The sequence below is a fragment of the Artemia sp. Qi Xiang Cuo genome, chromosome 18 (genome assembly GCF_049724085.1).
Source record: "Artemia sp. Qi Xiang Cuo chromosome 18, ASM4972408v1, whole genome shotgun sequence".
NCBI lineage: Eukaryota > Metazoa > Arthropoda > Branchiopoda > Anostraca > Artemiidae > Artemia > Artemia sp. Qi Xiang Cuo.
In genome coordinates this window covers 47,245,998-47,273,937 of record NC_142811.1, presented here as the reverse complement: position 1 = coordinate 47,273,937, position 27,940 = coordinate 47,245,998, and the positions used below count along the sequence as shown (strand labels likewise).

Genomic DNA, 27,940 nt, shown 5'->3' with positions numbered 1-27,940 from the left:
AACCCCCTCTCACGCCCACCTTTTCCCCAAACACATCCAATCAACATTTAGATAGCCATTTTATTAAACGTAGTTTTAAATTCTGGAAATTAGGTCTTTGAGGATTTAAACTCTCCCAAAGCCCTCAGGGCAAGGGTTGTAATTTAAGGATTTTCCGAATCCTTCATATTATTTCTTATGGAAGGGATGCTCGTATAAACTTTAGAGAGGGCTCATTTGATTGAAAATTGAAAGTTCTTGTTCACTTTTTAAGAGTCAAAAGAAATTGAAGGGCAACTAGCCCCTCTCCCTCCTCCACACCCTAAATGTATCACATAAAAATTTTGAGAACTGAACTTTTGAGAACAAACTGTCGTGATCCCTTTGTGTCAGCAAGTGAAATGGTCTAAACCCCCTTATTGGAGCTATTGTTCAATCCATTCATTGTTGTCAATCGCTGTCCACAAGTTATGCAAGCTGTCTATTGTTCATATATAAGGTTTTTATCAAAGAGGTAATCGTATAGACTTTGAAAAAAGCCTCATTCGATTTAAATTGAAAACTCTAGATCCGTTTTTTAAAGTCAAGAATAATCAGACAGTAAGCAACCCCCCCCCTTGCCATAAAAACTTGAAACTTTTTGCAATCAAAAACGAACAAATATTAACTAAAAAAAAATCCGAAAAATAAGTTTTTGAAAGAAAAGTAAAGGAAATTTTATAATTAATCTAAATATATGAAAATACATGTTAAATTTAAAAAACAAAACGACCAGAAATTACTACTAAATAATAGATGAAGCCCAAAACGAACAGAAATTAAATAAGTAATCATAGCAAAAAACATACAAAAAGTATTAATATAAATGAATAAATAGATCTTAAAGTGAGTAATGCTTAGATTGAATATGAAAATCAAGCTTAAAACGAAAACAAATATTTTGCTATTAAAGTATAAATGAAACTTAAAACGAACAGAAATTAGATAAACAATCAATGCGAACAAACATACAATATATATTAATGTAAATGAATAAATAAATTTTAAAACAAGTGAAACTTAAACTGAATATGCAAATCAAGTTTGAATCGAATAAAAATAACTACAAACAAGAGTTTGGGTATCGTCTCACTGCAGAAGCCTAAAACCTTCTGCGTCATTCTTTTCTTTTCAATTCTTTGAAAAGAATTGTTTTCAAACAGTTCTTTGAAATATTTTCACTTTTATAACTTTAGGAAATCCAAAATTAATTAATATTTTAGAGAATAAATATCAGCATATGTATATTAAATTGACAATGCACCCTTTTTTTCAGTAAACTCATTTGAATTTTTTTTCAGTATAGTACAAATTATATTCTGGCTTTTAGAAAGCATAGAGGTTTTGAACCTTACTCACATTAATTTATGCTCGTTTTGAGTTTGACTCTAATATTTATTTTAATTTTTGTTCGTTTTGGGTTTCATTCATTAATTGATACTGATTTGGGGTAGTTGTATGCGTGGTAGATTATATGATAATCCGGACGCCAGGAGTTGAAAATGTGAACCATACCACGACGGAATGGGACTGCTACGAGAATCAGCCTACCTTTGACCCCCTAAATTGACCATACGGATTCAAAAATACCAATGGCACTTGCTTGCGAGTGGTGGAACACTCCAAAACTTGACATTTTATTATATTTTGGTGTTTCATGCAAGAAAATGCATGTTCCACAAAGTTTGAGGTGCAGTTTTTCGCTCAAATAGAAATGCCTAGAAGACATAGAATGTTTTCATAACAAACTAGCACGATTAGTTACAAAAAATGGTAGAGTTAAAAAAAATGGCAAAACTATATGAATCTTGAACAGTCTTGGAAAGTATAAACAAAATCAAATTGAATATTATTTATATAATGATATTAATTGTTGAAAGATCCATCAGTTCAAGATTTTTTTTCACTGTAATTTTTATTTTCATTTTCAATACTGTAAGAAGTGGAAAATAATATATTTGTAAAATACGAGTAATTCGTTTTTAGTGAAGCACCAATGACGCAGAGGGCTTTATGTTTTTACAGTTAAAGAATGGGGCAGTATCCAAATTTTGCTTGTAGTGAAACTATATTTGTCTTGACCAATCTTAAAAAGAATTAATAAATTAAACTGAATATTTGATTCATAATGATATTAATTGCTAAAAGCTCATCAGTTCAAAATTTTACTGTAATTTTGATATTTATTTTCAATATTAAGTACAAAAGAATACATTTGTAATATAATTCGTTTTAGTAAAGCGTCAATGACGCAGCTGGTTTTAGGCTTTTGGAGTGAGACGATACCCAAATTCTTGTTTGTAGTTATTTGTATTTCATTCAAACTTGATTTGCCTATTCAATTTAAGTTTCACTCGTTTTAAGGTTTATTTATTCATTTACATTAATATATATTGTATGCTTGTTCGCATAACTTACAACGCCTAACCCCGGGCCCTGTGGGGTTGTGTCGACACCAGAGTTTTTTGTTATCTGAACTTTAAACTATTTTTAACAAAATGTATATCTGAAAATTATTTTTATCTGATGCATTTAGAGCGTGGGCTCATTTAAATTCCAATCAAACGAGCCCTCTACGAAGTTTATACGAGCATCCCTTCCATAATAACTATATATGCCCCTAGAGCATTACTCATAACGCCTGCCTCCGGGCCTTGGGAGTTGCGTCGACACAGGAATTTTTCTTATCTGACCTTTGAACTATTTTTAATGAAATGGCTATTATTTAATTTTTATCAGATGGGCTTGGGGAAAAAAGGGTGATTGGGGGGAGGGTTAGTTTACCTCGGATATCTTTTTACTCTTAGAATTTGAACTATAACTTTCAAGTTCGAATCAAATAAGCCCTCTCTATAGTTTATACGAGCATCCCTTTCATAAAAACCATGTACGCCCCCAGAACAACACTTACAACGTCTATCCCGCGGACCCTGGGGGAGTTTTTTTTATATAATTTTTAAAAATTTCCAAGAACTGGCTATCTAAAAATTTGTAGCGGATGGGTTTGGGGAAAAAAGTACGAGGAGGGGCTAGTTGCCCTTAACTCTCTTGACTCTCAAAACGTGATCTAGAATTTTCAATTTCCATTCAAATGAGCCGTCTATGAAGTTTATACGAGCATCCCTTTCATAAGAACCATACTTGCCTTTAGTGCATAACTTAGAACACGTTCCCCTTGGCCCTGGGAGGTTGTATTGACACCGGAGTTTTTCTTATTCGACATTTAAACTATTTTTAACAAAATGTCTATCTCACAATTTTCATCAGATGGGCTTGGAAAAAGAAAGCGTCAGGGGAGGCCTAGCAGCCCTTGGATCTCTTTTGACTATTAAAAGTGAGCTCAAACTATAAATTTCCAATCAAATGAGCTCTCTCTGAAGTTTATACGAGCTCCCCTTTCATAAGAACCATATATGCCCCAGCACACACCTTACAACGCCTGCTCTCGGGCCCTGGGGTATGTGATGACACCTGTGTTTTTTATCTGACTTTTGAGCAATATTTAACTTAATGGCTATCTCCAAATTTTTATCGGGTGCACTTGGGGAAAACGGGGCGTGGGGGGCTTAGTTGCCCTCCAATCTCTTTTGATTCTAAAAAAACTTAACTAGAACTTTCAATTTACAATCAAATGAGTCCTTTCTGAAGTTTTTACGAACATCCCTTCAATAAGAACCATATATTCCCCCCAGGGTATAACTTACAACGCCTGCCCTCTGGCCCTGCGTGGCTCTGTCTACCCCGGATTTTCCTTTATATGGTCTTTGAACTATTTAAAAAAAGGCTATCTCAAAGTTCTTATCGGATGGGTTTGAGGGGGAGGAGTGTGGAGGAGGTAGGGCTAGGTGCCCTCCAATCTTTTTTGACTTCAATCTTTTTTTAACTAGAACTTTCAATTTCCAATTAAATTAGCCCTCTTTGAAGTTAATACGAGCATCCCTTCCATAAGAACCATATTTTCCCCCAGGGCATAACTTACAACGCCTCCCCCCCAAGCCGTGGGGGTTCGTGTCGGTGCTGGAATTTTTGTTATATGATCTTTGAGCTATTTTTAACAAAATAGCTATAACAAAATTTGTATCGGATGCATTTGGAAATAATGGGTGTGGGGGGGGGGGAGCTGGATATCCTCCAATATATTTTGGCGGTTTTAAAAAGTAAAATAGAACTTTCAATTTCCAATCAAATGAATCGTCCTTGAAGTTTATACGAGCATTCCTTCCATAAGAACTATATATGCCCCCAGGGCATAACTTATAACCTTTGCCCTGAAGACTGTGGGGGGTGTTTCCTGCTCAAACATATATTTTCCAGAACTATTAACTATGTTCAAAAAAATTGCTATATAAAAATTTTGATTGGATGTGTTTGGGGGAAAAGGGCATGGGAGGGATACCCTCCGATCTGTTTTGACTCAAAAATTGAGCTAGAACTGGTAGGCGTAGGAGGGGTTTTAGTTGCCTAACAATCACTTTCGACTATTAAAAAGGGAACTAGCCATTTAAATTTCGAATCGAATGAGCCCTTTTTTAACTTTCTACGACAACGCTTTCTATAAAAAACCTGGAATTTTTGTTATATGATCTTTGAGCTATTTTTAACAAAATAGCTATATCAAAATTTGTATCGGCTGCATTTGGAAATAAAGGGGGTGGGGGGGGAGCTGGATCTCCTCCAATATATTTTGGCGGTTTTAAAAAGTAAAATAGAACTTTCAATTTCCAATCAAATGAATCGTCCTTGAAGTTTATACGAGCATTCCTTCCATAAGAACTATATATGCCCCCAGGGCATAGCTTATGACCTTTGCCCTGAAGACTGTGGGGGGTATTTCCTGCTCAAACATATATTTTCCAGAGCTATTAACTATGTTCAAAAAAATTGCTATATCAAAATTTTGATTGGATGTGTTTGGGGGAAAAGGGCATGGGAGGAATACCCTCCGATCTGTTTTGACTCAAAAATTGAGCTAGAACTGGTAGGCTTAGGAGGGGTTTTAGTTGCCTAGCAATCACTTTCGACTATTAAAAAGGGAACCAGCCATTTAAATTTCGAATCGAATGAGCCCTTTTTTAACTTTCTACAACAACGCTTTCTATAAAAAACCTTATATGTCCCTAAGGCATAGCTTACAACCCTTGCCCTGAGGGCTTTGGGGAGTTGTTATCCTCAAAGACCCAATTTCCTGAATTTTCAACTACATTGAACAAAATGGCTATTTCAAAATTTTAATTGGATTTGTTTCGGGAAAAAGTTGGCGTGAGAGGGGGGTTAGTTGCCCTCCAATCAATTTTGACTATTAAAAAGGGCACTAAGCCTTTGGATATCCAATCGAATGAGTCCTCTTTTAAGTTTCTACTACTAAGTTTGACATAAAAACCTTATATGCCCCCAGGGCATAACCTACAACCCACAACAGGGCTGTGGGTGAGTGTCTTCCTCTAAAATATAAGTTCTATCTTGAAATTAATTACGCTTAACAAAATGGCAATCTCAAAATTTTGATTGGATGTGTTTGGGGAACTGATGGGTGTGGAAGGGGTGTTAGTTGGCTTCCAATCCCTTTTGACACTTAAAAAGGGCACTAAAATTCTCAATTACCAGTTGAATGAACCCCCATTGAAGTTTTTACGACGACCCATATGAATTGCCTTCCATATGAAGTGTCTCTGGGGAAAAAATAATAATAAAACATTGGAGCTGTTGGCCTTTACTATAGGCAACGCTATAGCGTTGCCTCTGATATGAGAATTGTCCGAACAGGTACAGTACGTTTAGAGTGTACCTCTGTCAAATCAGTGACGGAGAGTGTAACATTAATCTCACTCAATCAATTTGAAACCTATTGGGAAATTACCCCCGACCGCAGTGTTCTAATAAACTTGGCACCATGAACACAAATCAAATAATCGATGTATATAACATCGATCAATATATGAACAAATATAAATCCTATTAAATACCCTCAGATTTCCTTGAATATATTCATACTGTTAGCAATACCATTATCAGTGCTAATAGTAGTCCATCGACTAAGCAGACGGGGCATTGGCTATGCATCTTCCATCTTTCAAACAGTGAAGAATAAAGAATTTTTTCATCCTCTTGATTTACCATATTCATTCTACACACCTCGCATCAAAAACATCCTTGAAAGAAGTGGGAAAAAAATTTTTCGAAATTGGATGCGAGTACAAGATGTATCAACCAAAAGCTTTGATTTTCATACATCACTATAATTTTAATTTTCGACGTCGTGATTATACTTACAGTGAATTTCTCAAAATTTATGTAGACAATCCTCGTTTGAAGGACTTTCTGGTAGAAAAGATCCTCTCAGACCTGTATAGTATCGATTTCAGTACCCTAAGAATGAAGTGCTTTAATAATGTATGTAAATTTTTTTATTAATAAAATATATATGTACTATAAAATTATTTTGTCTTCATTGTTTAGATTTCTTCTTCTGCTTCTTCTTCTTCTTCACAGTCATTTAGGTCGTCATCGTCATCTTCGACAACGATTAGTGGTGGCAGATCATTGGGATTGAACTTTTTCTAAAACTGATGTGAAAAGTCAGGATCACATTTTCCGAAATATAATGTAACTTCATTTTTATTAAATATCTTTGTGAAGTCAATGATACTATAATGATTCATATTTTAAATTTACATGTTTCTATCTGACTATTTGAAGTAATGTCACATACAATATTCTCATATGTAGAATCACTTTCTTTAACAGCCATATAAAAATCAGTAGGTTTATAATCGTAGAAGCCGGTATCTTCACAGTGAGGACGCAAAAACCAGACTTTTTTATTACCCTGCAATTGAAGCGTAGACCAGGCTCTTCTTCCCAGAACAATTTAAAACCACGACGATACCAATCTCTTTGAAAAAACTGAAATCACGCTTCGGATTTTTTTCCATCATGCAAGGGTAAGTATTTTCTTATTGATCACACTTATCAAAATGACAATTGGAGGATAGATTTCCTTTAGGATGAGAGACACATGTCTCTTCAAGAAAGGAATTACGATCCTTATTTTGTACGGCATATCCTCTATGCAATTTACACGAATTGCATAATCTACACTTTTCATTATAGTCCTCAACGGTAGTACAGTTCTCACATAATGACTAGCTGCCAAATGTAGATAAACATACTGAACGTGTGTAGAAAATTTTTTCGATGTTGTCCGTCTCACTGTCAAAAAGAAACTGACTCACGACCAATAAAAGAAATGTATTCTAGTAGAAGTATTAATACAAAGGATTATTAATACAGGTAGTAGGGTACATAGACAGGGAGTAGGGCTCATGATGGATAAACAAGCTGCTACGTCTTATTTAGGCTGGGAAGGTATTAATAATAGAATACTAGTTGCTCATTTTATGACTAAGAAATTAAGGGTATCAGTTATAGTAGTATACGTCCCTGTAGAACCGACTGACGGAGATACTAGTGACTCGGATGAATTTTACTTACAGTTACAGGAACAAGTAGACAGGGTCCCAGGTAGAAATATTATGTTTTTACTGGAATATTTTAACGCCCAGGTCGGTAGAAATAGAGATAGATGGTATCCTATCCCAGGCAAATTTGGTGTAGGAAAAGAAAATAGTAATGGATTCAGACTTTTGCAATTTTGTAGGCATAACAATTTAGTTATAACCAATACGGTGTTTGGTCGTAAAATGGCTGACAAGTTAACTTGATATTCACTTGATGGTAAGACAGCAAACCCTATTGGTTGTGTTATATCAAACCGAAGACTGGCAGGATCAATACAAGATATTAGAGTATATAAGAGTGCCGTTATTCATATTCAAAGTAAAGATCACCATCTAGTAGTGTCAAGGGTTAAGTTAAAGCTGAAATATCAGAAGAGTAACTACCTCCCGGGAAGTTATGATGTTGGTAGACTCCAGGATGAGAATTTGAGAGAAACTTTCCAGGATTAGTTTAATACTAAACTTGAGAGTTTAAAATTTGATAATGTGGAAGATGGTTGGAATAATCTTAGAAAAATAATTTGTAAAGTTGCAGAAGGTGTTTAGGGAAGAAAGCTAGGACTAAACCTGAGATTTTTAGCAAAAAAAGCTTTTTGTTTAATAGAGAGCAGAATGGACTTATACAAGAATTATCTGAGTAATAGATCATGTGAAAACAAAAGGAATGTAAACAAAGTGGAAAAATCCTTAAAATATGAACGAAGGAGGTGTGAAGTGGAGGCCATGGATAAAATTGCCGAGGATCCGGAAGATGCAGCTAGACGGCATAATAGTAAAATATTGTACTGGCATGTTAACAAATTGAGAGGGAGTAGTCAATCCGGACTTGGCCCAGTTAAAGATAGGAGTGGGGCCGCAATTGGCGATAAGAAAAAAAACTAAAGAGAGATGGGTCGAACATTTTGATAATTTGCTTAATAGATATAGAGTTGCAGGAAAAGATATAGAGGAAAATGAAAAAGTTTGTGATGCCTTGTACGTGAAGGAAGATTTGTTTTGTGAGGATGAATTAGTGACAGTTCTAAAAGGATTAAAAAATAATAAGGCTGCAAGTACTGATAAGGTGGTAAATGAGTTTTTTAAATATGGGGGCTCTGAGGTTAGAAATAAATTACTGAAGATTATGAATATGTTTTTTGAAAAACGGGAAGTACCTAACCATCTTAGGAAAACCTAAATTAAGCCACTTTATAAGAAAGGTGATAAAAGTGAGTGTGATAATTATCAAGGCATTAGTCTGGTCTCTGTAGGTAGTAAATTACTTAGTAATAGGATACTTTTTAGACTAAGAGATGCCGTATACAAAATTTTAAGAGAAGAACAGCGCGGCTTTAGAAAACGTAGAGGATATATCGACCAAATTTTCACTCTTAGGCTAATAATTAAGAAGTACCTGAGTCTCCAGACACCTTTGGTCCTCAGTTTTGTAGATTATGAGCAAGCATTCGATTCTGTTCATAGAAGAGCTTTAGTAAAGGTTTTATCCTTGTATGGTATTCCAGATAAATACATTAAAGTGATTATTGCTATGTACAAGAATAGCACTGCTGCGGTGAAGGTAGGAAATGAGGTTAGCAGCTCGTTTTGTATTAAATCAGGAGTTAAGCAGGGATATTTTCTATTCCCCTTTATATGGATCATTTTGATGGACTTTGTCTTAAGGAGCACAGGAAAGGCAATGGGAGACCACGGAATCAAATGGGGAGGAAAATGTCTCCTAGAATTAGATTATACTGATTATTTAAGCATCCTAGATGAAACTCTGAGAAAAATGATAGAAGTTTTAGAGATTTTTCGAGTTCAAGGTGCTAGAATAGGTTTGAAAATTAATGTTAAGAGGACTAAGTCACTAAGGCTAGGAATAAGTGAAGATGAAAAGGTGACGTTTGGTAATAAAAAAATTGATCAGATGGATAGCTTCACTTTTCTTGGTAGTAATATTAGTATAGAGGGTGGGAGCAGTGAAGATGTTAAAAGTAGAATAGCCAAGGCTCAGGGTGTTTTTTCACAGTTAAAAAATGTTTGGAAGAATAGGAAGCTAAGTCTGCAAACCAAGATTAGAATATTAGAAGCTACAGTGATGACAGTGGTCAAATATGGCTCTGAAGCATGGACGCTTCGAAAAGCGGATAAAGATTTGCCAGATGTTTTTCAGAAAAATTGCTTAAGGATTGTTCTGGGTACCCGGCTGACTGGGCGTATTTGAAACAATAGGCTATGAAAAATATGGTTCAATACCACTCTCTAGGGCTATAATGAAAGAAAGGTTGAGGTGGTTAGGGCATGTTCTGCGGATGAAGGATGACAGATTGCCGAAGATTGTTCTTTTCGGCCAACCGTCTAGGGCTAAACGGAAAGCAGGTTGTCCTCGTCTGGGGTGCATGGACGTCATAAAGAAAAAATTAAACGGAAATGGGACCTTCCTGGGAGGATTTAAAAAGGGAGGCTTTGAATAGATTGGGATGGAGGAGGAGCGTGCGTAGCTCTTTTGGCCTCAGGCGGCTTGGTGCTGCGGTGAGTCGTTAGTAGTAGTAGTATTAGGAGAATTAATCAAGTGACGTCACATAAAACTTATTTCTTGTTGTCTTACAAAATGGTTATCATAAATGAATTTCTAGGTAGTGGTTAAAAGCAGAATCACAATGTTATTTTGTTTTGTTTCAATTAACACATCAATAAATTGAGCATTTGGTCCACAATGTATAAGCTTCATACAATAGTTCAAAGATGAAGAATAATTTCCAATGATAATTTCAAGCATTTTTTCAGAGAATATTTTCTTTCGTACAGTTAACATCTGAAATTCAACATTTAGATTCAAACACTTTTCCAATGTTACAAGGTTCCGTAAGATCTTCTGTTTCTCAAATCAAATCATTTTCGTTCTTAACACTACCACTACCAACTATAGACTAAACTAACGATTGCAAGTTTTTACTTTGTGTACGCTCTCAACCCGTATTGGTCCAGCAATTGGCAACTAACAATTTTTAGTTTTTACTTTGTGCACTTCTTAGATTGACATAATATGGTTATCATAATGTTAATACTACCCACTTGTATTAACTACAGTATTTCACAGACAACATGAATGATTACAGAATATCATATAAGGTATAATTCTTGAAATTTACGAAACTCTGAGAAACCTATGAGCAAAAAGGATAGTACACTGCTCGGAGATATTACTAGAAAAAGATATTACAGCCCGCTCATTCTGCATACACCGATCTAGGAGGTACTGTCCCGTCATTCTTCATACACAATAAGAGGCTACTGCCCCGTCATTCTGCATATACTTTAAGGGGTCACTGCCTTGTCATTCTACATTCACAATAACGTGGTACTGCCCCGTAATTCTGCATACACAATAAGGGGGTACTGCTTCGTCAGAGTGCATACAGGGATCAAGGGGGGACTGCACCGACAGAGTGCAAACAGAGATCCAGAGGGACTGCCCCGTCAGAGTACATACACAATAAGGGGGTACTGCCTCGTCAGACTGCATACAGGGATCCAGGGGAGACTGCGCTGTTGATCTGCATATACAATAAGGGGGTACTGCCCCGTCAAAGTGCATACAGAGATCCAGGGGGCTGCCCCGTCTGAGTAAATACCCCCATACTTTTCCAACAACTCTCTTTCTTTCCATCCCGAAAATATAAACTATTATAACAGGGATCTCAAGGTAATCATACTCTCTCTGTAAACCTTAGTCTCTCTACGCAGGCTAGTGATGACGACAGAAGTGTGAAAAAGCGTACTATTGTCAAACACACTTTACACCCTTGAATAAGATAAAAGACTAATTTCAAATTGCGCAATTAGTTTATTCCCCAAATTGTTAGGTCAACTCATTCAAGTACAAAAAAGAAATTATTTTAATTGTTTCTCCCTCCTTAAACAGCACCATCTATATGAGGAACTGTATGATTTATTAACGAGTAATGGCAGCTCCATGTCGACGCTAAGTGAGGAAAAATTACCACATATCGCAGAGTTTTATGGTTCACTTCGCCATCGTCAATGCACCACTGCCGACTATGAATTTGCCAAGAGGGTTCGGGCAAAGGAAGGGTGTAATTATTGGTGGGATTATTTTAAAAATGTACCTGGCAAGTGAAGTTTTGATGTTGTTGGACATTGTCTGTAAAAACACGGATAAAATTTATGAAGAATTCGGGTTGGATTTGGCCTATTATTATTCAACTCGTCATTTGGTGATGAATTAAATCCTTTAAGTCAGTAATGCAGAAAGAAGTTTGATCGTAGACGTGGATCAGAATCTGTTTGTAGAGAGATCCATGCGTAGAGGGTATGTTTTCCACGGGGACCGTATCCTTGAAACCGACACGACTAGACAAAGCACCGGTGATAAGTCGGACGCCTTTTTCTTGGATAGGAATTCCCTTTATCCGTTGGCAATGTCTCACTTTTATTTGTTTGTGAGAATTACCAGTGGCTTGAAAATCCTTCTGCTCCAAATTTACCTAACATTCACACTGTTGAGGAGAATAGACCTTAAGGATGGTCTTTCAAATTTGACCGTGAAATACCTCTGGAACTTCATGACTCGGTAAAAGACATTTTTTTCCCTGCATAAATCGACCGGTGCCTAGGGACTCTTTGAGTCCCTACAATTCATCTTTCGTAACGTGGTATTCATTGGACATCTTCAAAATGAAACCTTATTGCCAACCTTGAGCCGAAACAGAATATTGTTGAAAACCATGTTCTTTTGCGGAGGATGTTATCGAACGGTTTCAATGTCACAAAGATTCATAGAGCCCTACAGTTTTTACAATAAACAGTCTCAAGCAAAAACAAAAGTCGAAAAAATAATCTTTAAACTAATTTTAAAATCGTCTTTTTCTAAAAAGTGTGGGAGTGGGCGTAACTGGAGTCGTTGTGGAGTTTTAACCGACCCAAAAGAATGTGCCCGAATGATTGTCAATCCAAACATTACAACATTCACCATCATAGACTCCAATACGGTGCTCTTAAATAGGAAGAAAAGAAATGTAGTTTTAAATAAAACACTACCACTGGCAGTACCATTTTAGAAATTTCAAAGAAACTCATTTTGGAGTTTTATTACAATGTAAGTAAGCGCCTACGGCCGAGGATGGGACAAGTTCAGGCGTATTATGGAGACACCGATCCACATCTGTTGAAAATTCAAACAGATCATCTGTTACACGATTTTGGAAAACAGAGAGTACATTAGCTCTTGGATGGATTAAACTGATTGAGATGAGTCCCCCTATTTGGAGCTGGTGAAACACCAGGCCCCAAGTCAATTACTTAAATTAAAATGCTTGACTGGGAGCAACTTGTTATCTCATGGTGTATTTCCAGGTCCGAACGATTACTATATGGAAACGCACAATGAGACTACCAAAAAAGTCTGCAAGGGGGTGTCGTCGCCCTATATAAAGGAAAATTTCAGCATTGGTGTTTGTAGGAACTGTATAGAAAATAATTTAGTTCCTACAGTGAGTTTCATGGACATCCGCTCTTTTAAGATTAAAAATTATAGTTTTGAGGTCTAAAAACATACCATGTCCACCATATCAGACAAAATTTATGTACTCGCGGACGTTTTAAAAGTACTACCACCTGGCCACTACCTCACTTCAGATTTAATTGAGTGCGTAAACTATAAAAAAAATTCGGTCCGGAGAAAACTCTACAGTTGAGAGAGGGGTAGGGGGCCATCTGTGGGGGGAAGATGGCAGTTTTTTACTTCGCCAGGTCAGCATTGTCTTTTTTATAGTCATTTATATCTATATCTATGTATATATTTTTTTTTGTTGTGCAAAGCGGTAAATTTAAAGTGTTTATTAATTGATTATTTATTGTCACTTCGGTCGTGGTACAGTCCGCCATAGCCGCGGCATCTTCTGGTCGTCACCCTGCCCGCTAGCCAACTTCTGGCCCCGCTGCTATATTCCCAAGTGCCTATTTAATGTTCAAGTGCTTTTTTAATGTTTATTTAAAATTATAATTGTAAACATATATTTTATGCTGTTTCCAATGCCATTGTATAAATATTTCTTAATTAAAGAAACCATGTTTTTTTCCTTCGACCATTTATTCAACAGATTGAGGTTAGATTTGGTTATTTGCATCGTGATATTGAAGGAGTGAGTATCAATTTAAAACACCATTCAGATTATTTTTTTTTTGCGGACTTTCCATGCCCGGCAAAACAACACTAGCAACTAAAATAAATTAAAATCAAGATAAAATGCCTCTAGAGAATCTGAAAACTATGTATTATTCTTATAGTGTAAGGAAAAAATCTTACGACAAAATAAAGAGCATTGATTAAAACATAAAATTCATACAAGGACTTGACGTGTTTACTAGTATTGCGTAAAACTCATAGTTGATTATTGACGATTTAGACGAATCTCTTGAAGAATGGTCGCAGTACCCATCACGAAAAGTTTCTGTAACTGTCGTTCTCAATAATCTTTTTCATCAGATTGAATTTATGAGAAAAATTTCTTTGATTTGTACCTATTATATCTTCTATAGAGTTGTTCGCGATTGAAGTTCTCTTATAACTCTAAACAAACAAATCTACCCTGGCGAAACCAAATTTTTACTTTTGAACTTGCACTTTCACCAAAAATGACTTTGAATATAATGTTGATAAATTAATAACAATGAAACAATTGTCGATGATGAAAAATCAATCTTACTTCAAAATGCCCTTCGACGTGTCAACAAACATAAACCTTAATGCAAAAAAACACTCAAAGTAACAGTCATTGATCAACCTTCTGAAAATAGTGATATTTTGACAATTTAAAAACACTGAAAAAAGATCTTTTATTAAAAAAATGTTGTAGACTTGTTGCCTCAATCCTCTCGTGAACAAGGTAAAAGACTCTTGACCTACCTAACTGTAAATGAACTACTTGATGAGAAAATGAATGAAGTTATAATCCAGGGCAAGAGTTACAATTTTATTCATTTGTTATCGGATCTGATTGTAAATCATAAAATAGTCGAATATGTTGATAGCTACTTGTATATATTTGTTAAAGTCTTCAAATTTTCCTAAGAGTCCTATTAGCAATCAGCAAATTCTAAAGAAATTAAAAGAACCTAGTCCATTAACAACATTTAAGCTAGAAGATAATGATTTATATCTTTCTTGGAAAATACTAGTACACCTAGTACAAACACTGATTTGATGAGAACGACGGTGGTAGCTAAACATAAGCGAAGAGGTATTGTAGCCTCTTGTAGTACGGAAAACTTACCTGGTAGTACGGAAAAGGGCACGCTTCACACCTCTTTTAGGTTCAAAAAGGACCAAGTTTTGAAAGGTGCTTATGAAAATATTGGTGAAGTTGGAAGTTTAAGTTCTCCCACTGCAGTTGCGCATGTTACTGAAATTAAAAAAAAGCTAGCAAAAGAGTATTTACAGAAGAAACCCAGTTATACTCTTCATTGAAATCATATAGCTAAAGGTCATGACTATCAAAAACTAAAGCCTTTTTCCCCCTGCATATATCACAATCAGACCTTTTGACTCCAGACGCGTTTCAAAGACATCACAATAAACCCTACAATTATATTTTACTTGCGATAAGTGTTTCTAGTCGGTATGCATATGCAGCTCCATTGCAGTCAAAGAGAGGCAATGAAGTTGCTAAAGCCCTTGAATCCATCTTTGAACAAGATTCGTATAAAAAAATTCAAACAGTCCGAGGAAGTGAATTTGTTAATCCACATGTAAATAGGGTTTTATTGAAATATAATACATTACTCTATCATAGTCATAGTCCTATAAAGAGGGCATTGGCTGAACGTCTAATACGAACAATTCGAGTTTTAATTTCAAGATATTTTACATTAAAAAAACGGCTGCATTTATTCAAGATTTAGATAACATCATTTTGATTTATAATCAACGTCCTCATCGATCCTTGTTCAATACTAGTCCTCTTGAAGTTCATCACTGTGACAATACACATTTCCTTAAACTATGTTCTATTGAAAAGGCGGGGAAGAAAAAATTTAATGTTGGTGATACTGTCCAAATCAATCGTTCAAGAACTACTTTTGAAAAGGGAAATTACTTGTAGAGCACTGAAATTTTTAAAGTGTAAAAGTCTCGGCCACTAAACCTATTACGTATCGGCTTCGATATATGAAAGATGATGAGATTCTTGGAGCTTTTATGATTATGAATTACAAAAAGTTAGAATTAGTGGAATTTATCAAATTGAATAGATATTAAAGACTCGTACTCGCAAGGGTAAGTGACAGTTGCTTGTTCGCTGGCTAGGATACAACTCGGATTTTGATTAGTGGATATCCACGGGAAACGTTCATAATGTCTAATGGTAACATTTATGTTCAATGTTTCCGATCGTCTTTATGATAATTTGAAGAAAACGCAAGATTTTTGTACAAAACTTGCCTCTGCCATTAAATTTGAGGGGAGGTATGAAGTTGCTCTTGTAGATTGTATTCTTAAAAATACATTTGATATCCTAAGAAAAGATCGTTCATATCGAAACTTACACATTGGATCGTAGGATCGTGCATGGCCAATCGTTAACGATCAAAAGATTGAAATGATTAATTGAAATTAATACCCCTTTGCCAAATTATCATATAAGGAGTTTAAGAGTATGAACAAATTGTGTTGTTCTATCAACAAAAAATTCATATTGTAAAAATGGTGACTTTCAGTTTAATTATTCAAAGGAATAGGATAAAATTTACATTAGTTCACCCATTGACAATGAAAAGGTTATTCTTAACAAATATCTAAGAAAAGTTCTTAGTTATAAGCATAATATAATCAATGCTAAAAGTTCAGGAAACGCTATTGGCATGAATCTTTCCATTTTCGCAGATTGTTCACCCGCATTCTTGTCGGACAGTTGTAGCGTATATTTATTTACAATTCATTTGTGGAAGCGTCGAGAGTTGGTAATATCAATATGCCCCTCCAGCGTATTCTTGAACGAAAAACCTCTAATGACCATATTCACCACTAAAATATAAAGCACCTTCAGTACGTTCCAGTCAACACTCCGTATTTGGAGCTCTGTCGGTTAACATTAAGAAGTGAATTGATTGATCCTCTAGCAATAAAAAAAGGTTTGGCGTTAATTACATGACATTTCCGACCATTCGGAGAAATGGCTAATAGAACTCAGTTTGTATGTCGTGATATTAACTTCTATGTTGCTACTCTTGGACCGCAACAGTTGGGCATGAAATGAACTATTAGAGGGGTCGTTCGTCAATGTCCCGGTACGGTCTCGGCAATTGGTTTGCTAAACTGTTTTGCTCTGCACTACCCTTGGCTAAGAAATATATGGTGAAGGTTGCAGAGGATTTTGTGTCCTCTACTTTACATGATTGGGGCTCTGGGAAAGATTTTCAAGAAAGTGTTCCGTAAAATCTCAGTTCGAGCGCACGATCCCTTGGTGAGCGATTGAAACAAAGCGAAAAAGGTTTAAAAAGGGTGCTTAAGACCTCAACACGCATCAATCTCAACTCAGCCCGGAAGCGTAAAGCATCAAAGAAGAAGAAAATAAAAAGATCCGAAAAGGATTTCTTTTCCTAGAAAATGGCAAATCCACCATCTACAGATTCTCACCCTTCAGTCACCTCATCTCTAAATATTTTCAATGAAGAAAATGTTGATGTCAGTGTAAGACATGGATACTATGAACAATTTTATCAACAACAACCACTCTCTGAAAATCTTCATTTTCAAGTTTATTCCAATAAATAATAATACAACATTGGAGCCGTATGGCCTTTACTATAGGCAACGCTACAGCGTTGCCTCTGATTAAGCATACTTCATAGATTTGACATCGACATTTATATATTTAAATGTCATTGTTAAAAAACATCTAACAATGAAAAATTGGCCCCCCCTAGACTTTGAAAATTACCTTCTTATTTATATTTCACAGCTATTTTCTATTTTAGCTATGTGCTATATTAAACCAACAACTGGTCCAATAAATACGACCAACAAACTGGTGCCCTAATTATATAATCTTGTTTTGAAATGTCTAAGAGCGAGCGAGTCTACACTATTTTATTTCTGAGTAAGGTTCATTCAAAACTAAGCTTCGTGTGGTCAGTACCCGTTTCGTTATTGTTCTTGTGAAGAATTCGTTGTAAACTATGAGTTTTGTATATTGCCTTTTTTAGTAGCTCGGAAAGGAAATGTGGTCTAGGGTTTCAAGGGTGTTTTGGTCAGCAGGTTCTTGACGTTGTTGAATAGTTTATGGGATGACTAGTCCCAGTGGAGTGTATGGGACTGTCGTGAACAGGAAATGTAAGTGATTGGTTTATGGGGTTTCTAGGCGGGGTAGTTTCACCGTGTAGTATGGGAGTGATTTTCTAAGTGAGTTTTCACGTGATTCTTCAGTTCTTCTCTTGCCGTGTCTGAGTGAAGTCCTTGTCTACTACTCCTTTAACTATGAGTAAAAAGCGACAACAAACTTTGGATTTTTTTTTGGTGAAAATGAGGAAGAAAAATGAAGAAACTTTAGTGCAAGAAACTGGTAATAGTGTAAGCGCCCAAAGTCTCGGGTTAGTTGAGATAAATTCCCCCACTTGTGACAGTATTTCGGAAACAAGCGGAACAATAAATGGCTCAGATCAACATGAAAGTTCGGTCTGCATCGCTGAACCCCTTGCGGGTTCCAGTAGCAGTCAAGAAACTCTCTCATATATCTCTAGGACGCGTCACGACAAACCAGCTCAACCTATTCTTGACAGATATCCGGCTTCCAGTTCTAACGGAAGGAAATTCAGTGCACATTACTATAAGACTTATGAATGGATTGAATACACAAATAAATTGAATTTCATGTTTTGTTTTGCTTGCTGCCTTTTTTCTATGGGGACTCTAAGGGCTGGAGAAACTGCTAGAAAAGGGGTTTTCATTGAGTCAGGATTTTGCAAGTGGAAAGACAGTTCTGCTCTATTAAAGCAACATGATGGTTCTGAAAGACATAGGCATTTTATGTCAGCATGGACGGAATTTAAGATAATAAGTACTGATACTTCGAAATCTATAGCGAATGCCTTAATTCAATCCAGATCTCAAGAGGTTCAGGAAAATAGAGATCATGTGAAGTACATTTTTCGCGCTATTTGCTTTCTTGGCCGCCAGGGTCTTGCTTTGAGGGGTCAAGATGAATCAGAAACATCTGCAAATCGGGGTAATTTGGTTGAATTGATGAAGGAAATGTCTAAAGGCGACGAAAAGCTGAAGGCCAAGTTACAGCGCCGATATGGTCACTATTGCAGTCATCAGTACCAAAATGACGCAGTTACACTGATAGGAAATGCCTTGCGCCAAGATATTATTTCAGAAGTAAAATCAGCTAATTACTTTGTTATTCTTGTCGACGAGACAAAAGACGTCTCTGGAAAAGAAGAATTAGCGATCCTACTCAGGTACATATCAAATGGAAAAGTAGTGGAGCGACCAATCGGCTGCTATCACATGCACAAATTAGACGCCGAGAGCTTATCCACCTCGATTTGTGAAACCATAGAAAAGCTTGGTGTAGATTCGATGCTGTGTATTGCCCAATGTTATGATGGCGCATCCGTTATGAGTGGGGAATTTAACGGAGTTCAAGCACAGTTTAGGGAGAAGTTGCCTCATGCAGTTCATGTACGCTGTCACGCCCACAGATTAAACTTGGATATGACTGACTGCCTAAGAAATATGAGTGAACTTTCTGAATTTTTCTCTGTGTGCTGCAAAGACTTTACGCATTTATATCATGCAGCAATACTCGTCACGAGCTATTTGTGGAGTCCCAGCGTATTAGCGGGCAACAATTCTTGGAGCTAGAGAGGACCGTCCAGACTCGCTGGTTTTACGCAGTCCGTTCTATTTTGAAGGTGAAGGCCAGATTTGATTGTATTGTTGCTGTGCTTGCCGCAGTCTCCGGTAGTTCCAACGGCGAGGCAGCGTGTGAAGCAAAAGGACTACTGGACAAAATCAACTCTGCCTCTTTTGTTTCAACTTTACAAATAATGGAAAAAGTATTAGTCATTGTAAATTGTTTATCAGAGCAACTTCAATCCGGAAGTTTGTTGATTTATAAGGCACTTTCACTGATTTCTGGGACATACGAGACATTCCAAAAGCTAAGAAAGGATAACAAATGGAACAACTTAAGCAAAAAAATATCCGAATTCTTGGCTTTACACGATATCCAGGAATCGAAATATCCACAATCTAAAACCAGTGCCCGTAGCAAGAGAAGTCAAACCATTTCCATTCATCTCAAAGACTTTCTTCGAAACTCAACAACCGGTAAACGCAATATCAGTCAGCCAGTTGAATCAGACTGCGGTAAACTTCTGTACTTTAAGGTAATAGATTGTTTCACGAGTGAGATGGACCAACGTTTCATGCAGAATATGCCTCTGCTCGACGCTTTATCTGCCTTCAACCCCTCAAGTTCTAATTTTCTTGAACTTTCGAAAGTGGAAAGAGTTATGTGTCATTATCAAGAGATTCTCGGTGTTGATGACCATGCCATAGAATCCCAGCTTTCTCTTGCAAAGCTGCATCTGTCAAAAAGTGATGTTTCAAAAATGGATCTTCTTCGAGCTATCGAAATCTTATCCGACTTCCCAGTTACCTATTCTACAGTGCTAAAACTGATGAAGCTAGTTGCTACTTTGCCTGTCACCACTACCAGTAATGAACGATTCTTCTCGGCATTAGGGCGTGTGAAAGACTATCTGCGATCGACGATGGGAAACGACAGACTCAGGGATCTCATGATAATGGCCGCTGATAAAGAGGAGGTAAAGAAACTGGATTTGGATAAATTCGTTGACGATTTTGCCAAGTAGCGACCTCGCCGCTACCCCCTGTTTTAGGTATGTTTGCTAAATGTTGTTCTTTTTTTGCATCTTAATTAAAAAAAATCAAAAAAAAATCCTTACCCCCCCCCTTCCTACATTTTCGTGAATTGGCACCACTGTGGCTGCCTCCCAATATCAAGATTGATGCGAAACCGCAATTTCCTCATGTGAAAAAATGAGGAAGTGTTTGCAAAACCTCATGGCATTATTGTATTAGATTTGTCCGGTACTCAAGCTATGAGTATTATTCAGACGGTTAATGCACGGTTAGAGTGCACCTTTGCCGAGCCAGTGGAGGAAAGTATTGCATTAATGTCGTTATATCAATTTGAAACCTATTGGGAAGTCACCCCTGACGGCAGTGTTTTGTTAGACTTGGCACCATGAACACGAATCATATACTCAGAATGTTCAATATGGACCTCTATATGTCCAAATATAAATCCTATTACAGACCTTCAGATTTCAAGGAGCATATTCAACATGTTGACAATACCATTATTATTGTTAATAGCAGTCCATGAAGTGTAAAGACAGGACATTGGCTATGCATCTTTCAAACAAGAAGCAATAGGTAATTCTTTGATCCTCCTGACCTTCGGTATACATTCTACATACCTCAAATTAAAAATTTTATTGAGCAGAGTAGAAAATCGATTATTCAAAATTGGAAGCGGGTGCAAGACCTATCAACCATAAGCTGTGGTTTTCATGTCCTATTATATTTTAGTTTTCGAAGTCGCGGGCATACCTTCATGGAAATCCTCAAGATTTATGGTGACAACCCTCGATTGAATGACTTTCTAGTTGAAAATACTTTTTCCTACTCTATAATGTAAATTTCAGTGCCCTAAAAGTGAAATGCTTGAAAAATGTATGCAAATTTGTTTATTAATAAAATTGGTATATATACAAAACACAAGGTCCTTTTTTAGATTTCTTCTTCTACGCATAGGTAATCATCAGAAACAATAAGTGGGAGCATCTCATCGGGATTCAACTTGTATTCATCATGACCTGCAAAGTCAGGTTCGCTTTTTGTAGAATATAGAGTAACTTCATTTTTATTAAATCTCTTTTTAAAGTAAATAATACTACTCGGATTCATATTATAAAATTCACGTGTTTCAATTTGCTTATTTGAAGCAATGTCACATAGAAAATTCTCATATGAAGAATCACTTTTTGTATCAGTAAAAAAAAAAGTCTTTAGGTTTATAATCAAAGTAACCTGTATCTTCACAAAGTTGTCGTAAAAACAAGACTCTTTTATTATTCCATAAATTGAAGCGTAGAATAGGTCCTTCTTCCCAAAACCATTTAAAACCACGAAGATACCAGTCTCTTTAAAATAAACTGAACTCACTTTTAGGGTTTTTCGCAATCATGCTAGGGTAAGTATTTTTCCATTGACCACATGTATCATAGTGACAAATTGGAGCGTAAGAAACCTTTAGTATTAGAGTCACAAATCTTTTCAAGACATGAATTATGGTCATTAATTTGCACTATATATCCTCTATGCAATTTATATGGATTGCATAATTTACTCTTTTCATTCTAGTCATCAGAAAAAGTACAATTCTCACAGGATGACCAGCTGCCAAATGTATACAAGCATAATGGGCATGTTTAAAACATTTTTCGTTGTTGACTGTCTCAATTACAGAAAGAAAATGACTCGAAATCAGAAAAAATGCATCTTAGGAAAAGCGAGTTCACAAAATGCCCGTCTAAGGAGTGGATAATATCAAAACCACAATATCATTTTATTTTGTCTCAATTAATATATCTATAAATTGAGTAAAAGCTTGGGGACCACGAAGACAAAGTTTCATACAATATTCCAAAGATAGGGAATCGGTTTCCATTACATCATTAAGCATTTCTCAAGAAAGTGTTTTTCTTTGAAGAGATAAATCCAGAAAGTCATCATCGAAAACTAACCATTTTTCCAATTCTACTAAATTACGTAAGAGTTTCTGATTCTTAAATCTATTCTTTTTAACACTCTCACTACCAAATACAAATTAGCCATTTTCTATAAATTATTCTCTTCAATATATTTCACCAGCGCACTTAATCCGTCTTGTAGTCTCTGTATATGGACTATATTCACCTTAGCCGCAAAGCACAATTGTTCCTCTGATTTGAATTTTCTGAATGTTAAAACATATCCATTATACATCTTGACCCATTTTAGTGTTAGTCGGGAACCCCTTGTTCTTTCCAATGCTACTTTAGGCACTCTAGGTCCCGTTTCATCAGCACTTTCAATATTAGATAATGTATAAGCATCCATTTTTATGTTGACTGTCTCACTTCCAGACAGAAACTGACTTTCGATCAATAAAAATTGATTTTACCACCTGGGGAGGCATGTTTAGACTTGATTCCTTATAAAATGATCGTCTAAACACCTATAGAGGGGGAAAAACCTGGAAATTTCACCTAGAAACAGGGCATGCGCTCGGAATCTTGCCAGCCGATTGCCAGAAACAAGGATGCCATGACGTCGGAGGGAATGCGCTTGAATCGTATAGAAAAAGAGAGGGCATGTGCTTGAAATCTGGGGAGGGAATTTCATGGGAAGTAGTACAGCCTCACTGCTAACTGATTCCTCCAAAACCTTTTCAAAAATATTTTAGTGAAGTTCAAACAGTATTTACATAACTTCTCTTTTACTATACTTTCATAAGCCTTAATCAACATCAGGTTAGATCTTGCGATACTATTTCTGGTGATACTCAGTAATTGTTTGCAAAATATTTACTTAATATGTCTTAATTTCTGACGTCTGTATTGCAGTTTGTAATTAGTAATTATGATTTATAATCAACAAGCTCATAAATCTTTTATTTCTGATAAAAATTAATTTTAGCAGGAATAAGGCACCATATTCTTGATATTTACGTAGCTTTTTCTGATTCTGAATATCTACATTCCATTATAAGGGGTACCTGTTACGAGTTTCATTTGAATGAACAACAAGTTAAGAAATCTTTAAATGCCATCGTTAATGGAGATAAACAACCATGCATTTTAGTAATTATACAAGTAGATAACGCATAATAATAGAGTTGCTGAGGTCATTCCTGACCAGTTTTTCAGGAGGTCTCTGGCTATCTCAAAATGGTTTAGCTTTTCAAGGGATATCTAGTTCTACCTTAATGGTGTATCTTTTCGATGGCATTTTCACTCGCTACATAGTTTATCTAGACCTTATTTTAAGTGACGCTGGATTGCATTGAAACTGCTAAATGTGTACTACAACTTTCAATTTCCATTTAAATGAGCCTTTTTTAGAAGTTTTTACGACATCTTCTTCTATATGAGGTGCCCTTGTCTAAAAAAATAAGTAAATCAATAATATATCGTGCCCACATCGCTATTTACTTACGAAGCACTTTTGCGCTGCCTATGAAACCAGATACACATAGCGTCTTTTTATTTAGTTTAAAATAAACATTTAATTTCCCCAAAGTGTAACGTTAATACCCTTAGTCTTTTTTAAAGAATACAGAATAAACCACTTACCCTTCCTTACTGAAAAACTCTGCAGGTAAAAAATATGCAGATCGTGTGATTAAAAATTCCTACACAAAGCTGGTGAGGAGCAAGAAATTCCGTAATGAATAGTCACTAGACCTTTTGATTATTTTGAAGAAAACTTCTTTTTCATAACTTCCATCAATTTGAATGGTGGGGGCTTACAAAAATGTCAGGAAGGGCTGGATGCCCTGTAATAATTTTGTAACATCCCTTTTAATACACAGCAAGGACGTATTTAAGTTTTTTTAGGAGAAGAGTATTTTTTAGGATGGTTGGACACAGGAAATTCTAATATCGTATCATAATTTTTTAAAATATATTTTAGTATCTTTTTTATGATTCGGACAAACATTTTGGGGGAGAGGGAGGTAGCCTTCTTGAATATCGCCCTTGTATCCTGTATTGGCGAGTCATTTTATAAGTAATAAGATGCCTCAATCAAATTGAAGGTGCCACTAGTTTAGCTTATTAAAATGAAAACAATAAAATTTTTCTGGCTCTTTAAACATCCACTTTTCTCATCTTTTTTCGAATGGATCGATTGGATTGATTGCATATATCTGATTTTTCAAATTTATTATAATTTTTTGGTCATTCTCTTTTCTTGGGACATATAAAAATCTTTGTAATCCACTATTTTCTAATCTCTCTCTGATTTAAAGCTGGAAAGACGCATATGCCTTCTCGCTTCTTCGGAGGAATAGGTGACTTCTTGGGGACTAGTACCCATGATTAGTTCTATTCAGTACTCAAAGTTTTCTAGTGACTGAAATTGATACAGTTTGAATTTCAATAAATGGCAAAGGTATATTTTTACTATATTTTGCTTTAAAACCATTATTTTGTAGTTAGTATCAGGCTGAGGATCAGCAAGCTCAGAAACCCTCTAATATGATAGTAATTATTAACTATTAATGTGGTTCAAAATCTAATACTTTAGTTAAATAATTGCTCAAAGTGTTAAATTTTTGAACAGTCTTACTTTTTAAAAGTTATTTCTTAGTGACTAATCTTGACCTATTTCGTAACAGTCCATAAATTAAGCTGAACAATCACTATTCCAAAAAAATGTAAAAAAAAAAACTGTAAGGACATGGACTCATTAGGCTAGCCTTTGGCCCCTAAATCATGCAGCCGGTAATTCAAAAATCTCTGGTATTGCGTATTCTAAAGAGATCTTGTTGTGTAATTTAGCAATGTAACCACTGAAAAAACAATTGCCACAAAGCCCTCAACAGTACAATTTTGTGAATTTCAATGTTTATGATTAAACCGGGCACCTCGTAACGTCGACTCAAGGCAAATATGATGCCTTTTGGTTACACTCAACGTTAGAATAGTGCTGTTTCACCCTCTTACGCTTTTTACTAATTAAAATGCCCTTTTCTAATGATTCAGTGTTAATTGCAGGTATTAAACAATTTTATGTCCTGGTTGAAACGGAGGAATTAAAATTTGAGACTCTCTGTGACTTGTTCGAAGCATTATCGAATGAAGCTATAATTTTTTGCAATACTAAGCGAAAGGTTGACAGTCTAACAGAAATGCTTCTTGAGAAAGACTTTACTGTTTCGTCCTTGGTAAGACTTCTTTTGTATTTACTGAAAGTTAATGTGATAAAATTATCGTAGTATAGGAAATTTTAGAAAGACGACTATATAACAGAGCAAAAACTTGGTAACGGTTTCAGGACTTCACAAGTAAATAACAACGAAAACCAAACTTCCCTTCCATCATATAGTATACTTATATTAATATTTTGGTTCTATATTGAAGGGCCGTCCCAAAAGAAGCACATATTAATATATGAGAAAAACGCTTACATAAAATACCTGATCATTAAAAAAAATCAAAACAGTCCTAAAATAAGTATTGCAAACAAGTTCAATCAGGAATGAAGAAAAAATCCCGGTTGACTTCATGCAAAAACAGCAAGAATAAAATTTAAAAATGCCCTTGATTTTCTTACCTGAACGAATTGCCTGGTTTCAAATTTTTTTAAAGTTTTTTTTAAATAATGTCAATTGGATATGAAATATTCATTTAAGTAAAAAATTAATTAACTGTCATTGATTAATCGCTTAGACTTGTACCTGATGTACTTTGTATGATTTCACAAGTCTTTTTGGTACGGTTGCTCAAGTCTATGTCTTGGTTTGCCAAGTAATTACAGAGCATTTAGTGTCAATATGGGTAAGTAGTGATAACCCCAATACTCCACCTTGTACACCATATATAGGAGACTAAAAATGGCCTGAGACACTAAATCTAGTCAATACTACTCACGGCACACCATATATGAGTCATTAAAAATAGCCTGTGTACACCGGTATATGGAAATGGCGTATTTTTAATCCCAAACTAGGCTTTTCCTAACCGAAGATACACAATTGAATCAGATAAATTTATTTTGACCGTATTTTATATAATATCCTTGCAATAATTGAAGTTCACACTTAAAAAAAGTTCTATCAAGAGCTATCTCAAATTTTGATCCAAAATTAGGCTTTTTCTAACCGAAGATACAGAATTGAACCAAAGAAATGTATTTCGACCGTATTTTCTATAATTTTTAGGCAAAAATTGGAGTTCACACTGGCCTTCTTATGGCTATCAATGGCTATCTCAAAATTTTTATTGTATGTGTTTGGAGAAATGGTGGGCGTGAAAGGGGATTAGTTGCCATCCAATTACTTTCGGCTATTAAAAAGGACACTAGTCATTCCAATTTTCAATTGAATAAACACTTTTTGAAGTTTCTACGACAATGCTTTGTATAAAAACCTTATATATCCCCAGGGCATAACTTACAACCCTAGCCCTGGCGGCTGTGGGGGGTTGTAATCCTTAAAGACCTAATTTCCAAAATTTTCAACTACGTTGAACAAATTAGTTATCTCAAAATTTTGATTGGATGTGTTTGGGAAAAAGGTGGACGTGAGAGGGGGGGGGGTAGTTGACCTCCAATCACTTTCGACTATTAAAAGGGGCACTAGCCCTATTAATTTCCAATCGAATGAGCCTTTTTTGAAGTTTCTATGACAACACTTTCTATTGAAACCTTATAAGCCCCAAGGGAATAAATTACAACCCTTGTCCAGAAGGCTTTGGGGGAGTGTCCTCCTCAAAAACATAATTTCTATCTGGAAATCAACTACGCTAAACAAAATAGCTTTCTCAAAATTTTGATTTGATGCGTTTCGGGAAATGGTGGGCGTGGTATGGATGTTAGTTGCCTTCCGATAACTCTCGACTATTAAAAAGGGCACAAGCCACTCCAATTTCCAATTGAATAAGCCCTTTTCGAAGTTTCTACGACAACGTCTTCGATACAAAGTACCCTGGTCTAAAGGAAACAAATAATAAATAATACAGTGTGCCAATATCGTTCTTATATACCCCAAGGGCATAACTTAAAACCCTTGCAATGGCTATCTCCGAATTTTAATTGGATGTGTTTGGGGAAATGGTGAGCATGGAAGGGGTATTAGTTACCTTCCCGTCAGTTTTGACTATTAAAAAGAGCACTAGCCATTCCAATTTCCAATCGAATGAGTCCTTTTCCAAGTTTCTAAGACAATTTCTTCGATACGATGTGCCCTGGTGTGGAAAAAATAATAATAATACATTGTGCCAACATCGTTCTTTACTTAAGCAGCGCGATTGCACTGCCTATGAAAGACGTTAGATTTATAAAATGTCTTCAAGACCGGCAGACATTGAATCTTGATAAAAATACCTTTTGGGTTTAGAATGAATATATTCAATGAATCTTCTGCAAGGGACCTGAGGGCTGTGGGGGAGTGTCCTCCTCAAAAACATAATTTTTATCTGGAAATCAACTACGCTGAACAAAATGGCTATCTCAAAATTTTGATTGGATGTTTTGGGGAAATAGTGAGCGTGGAAGGGATGTTAGCTGCCTTCAAGTCACTTTTACTATTAAAAAGGGCACT

At 35.8% G+C, this 27,940-nt stretch overlaps 1 protein-coding gene across 1 annotated transcript in view; it reads left to right on the top strand.

The window, feature by feature from the left end:
- LOC148941575 (eukaryotic initiation factor 4A-I-like) overlaps nt 1-27,940 on the top strand; it is a 450,045-nt gene that overhangs the window by 324,148 nt on the left and 97,957 nt on the right. Inside the window, exon 8 of the mRNA XM_089104411.1 lies at nt 25,395-25,564. Within this exon, the coding sequence (XP_088960537.1) occupies nt 25,395-25,564 (170 nt within the window). The remainder of the gene's footprint in view (nt 1-25,394; nt 25,565-27,940) is intronic.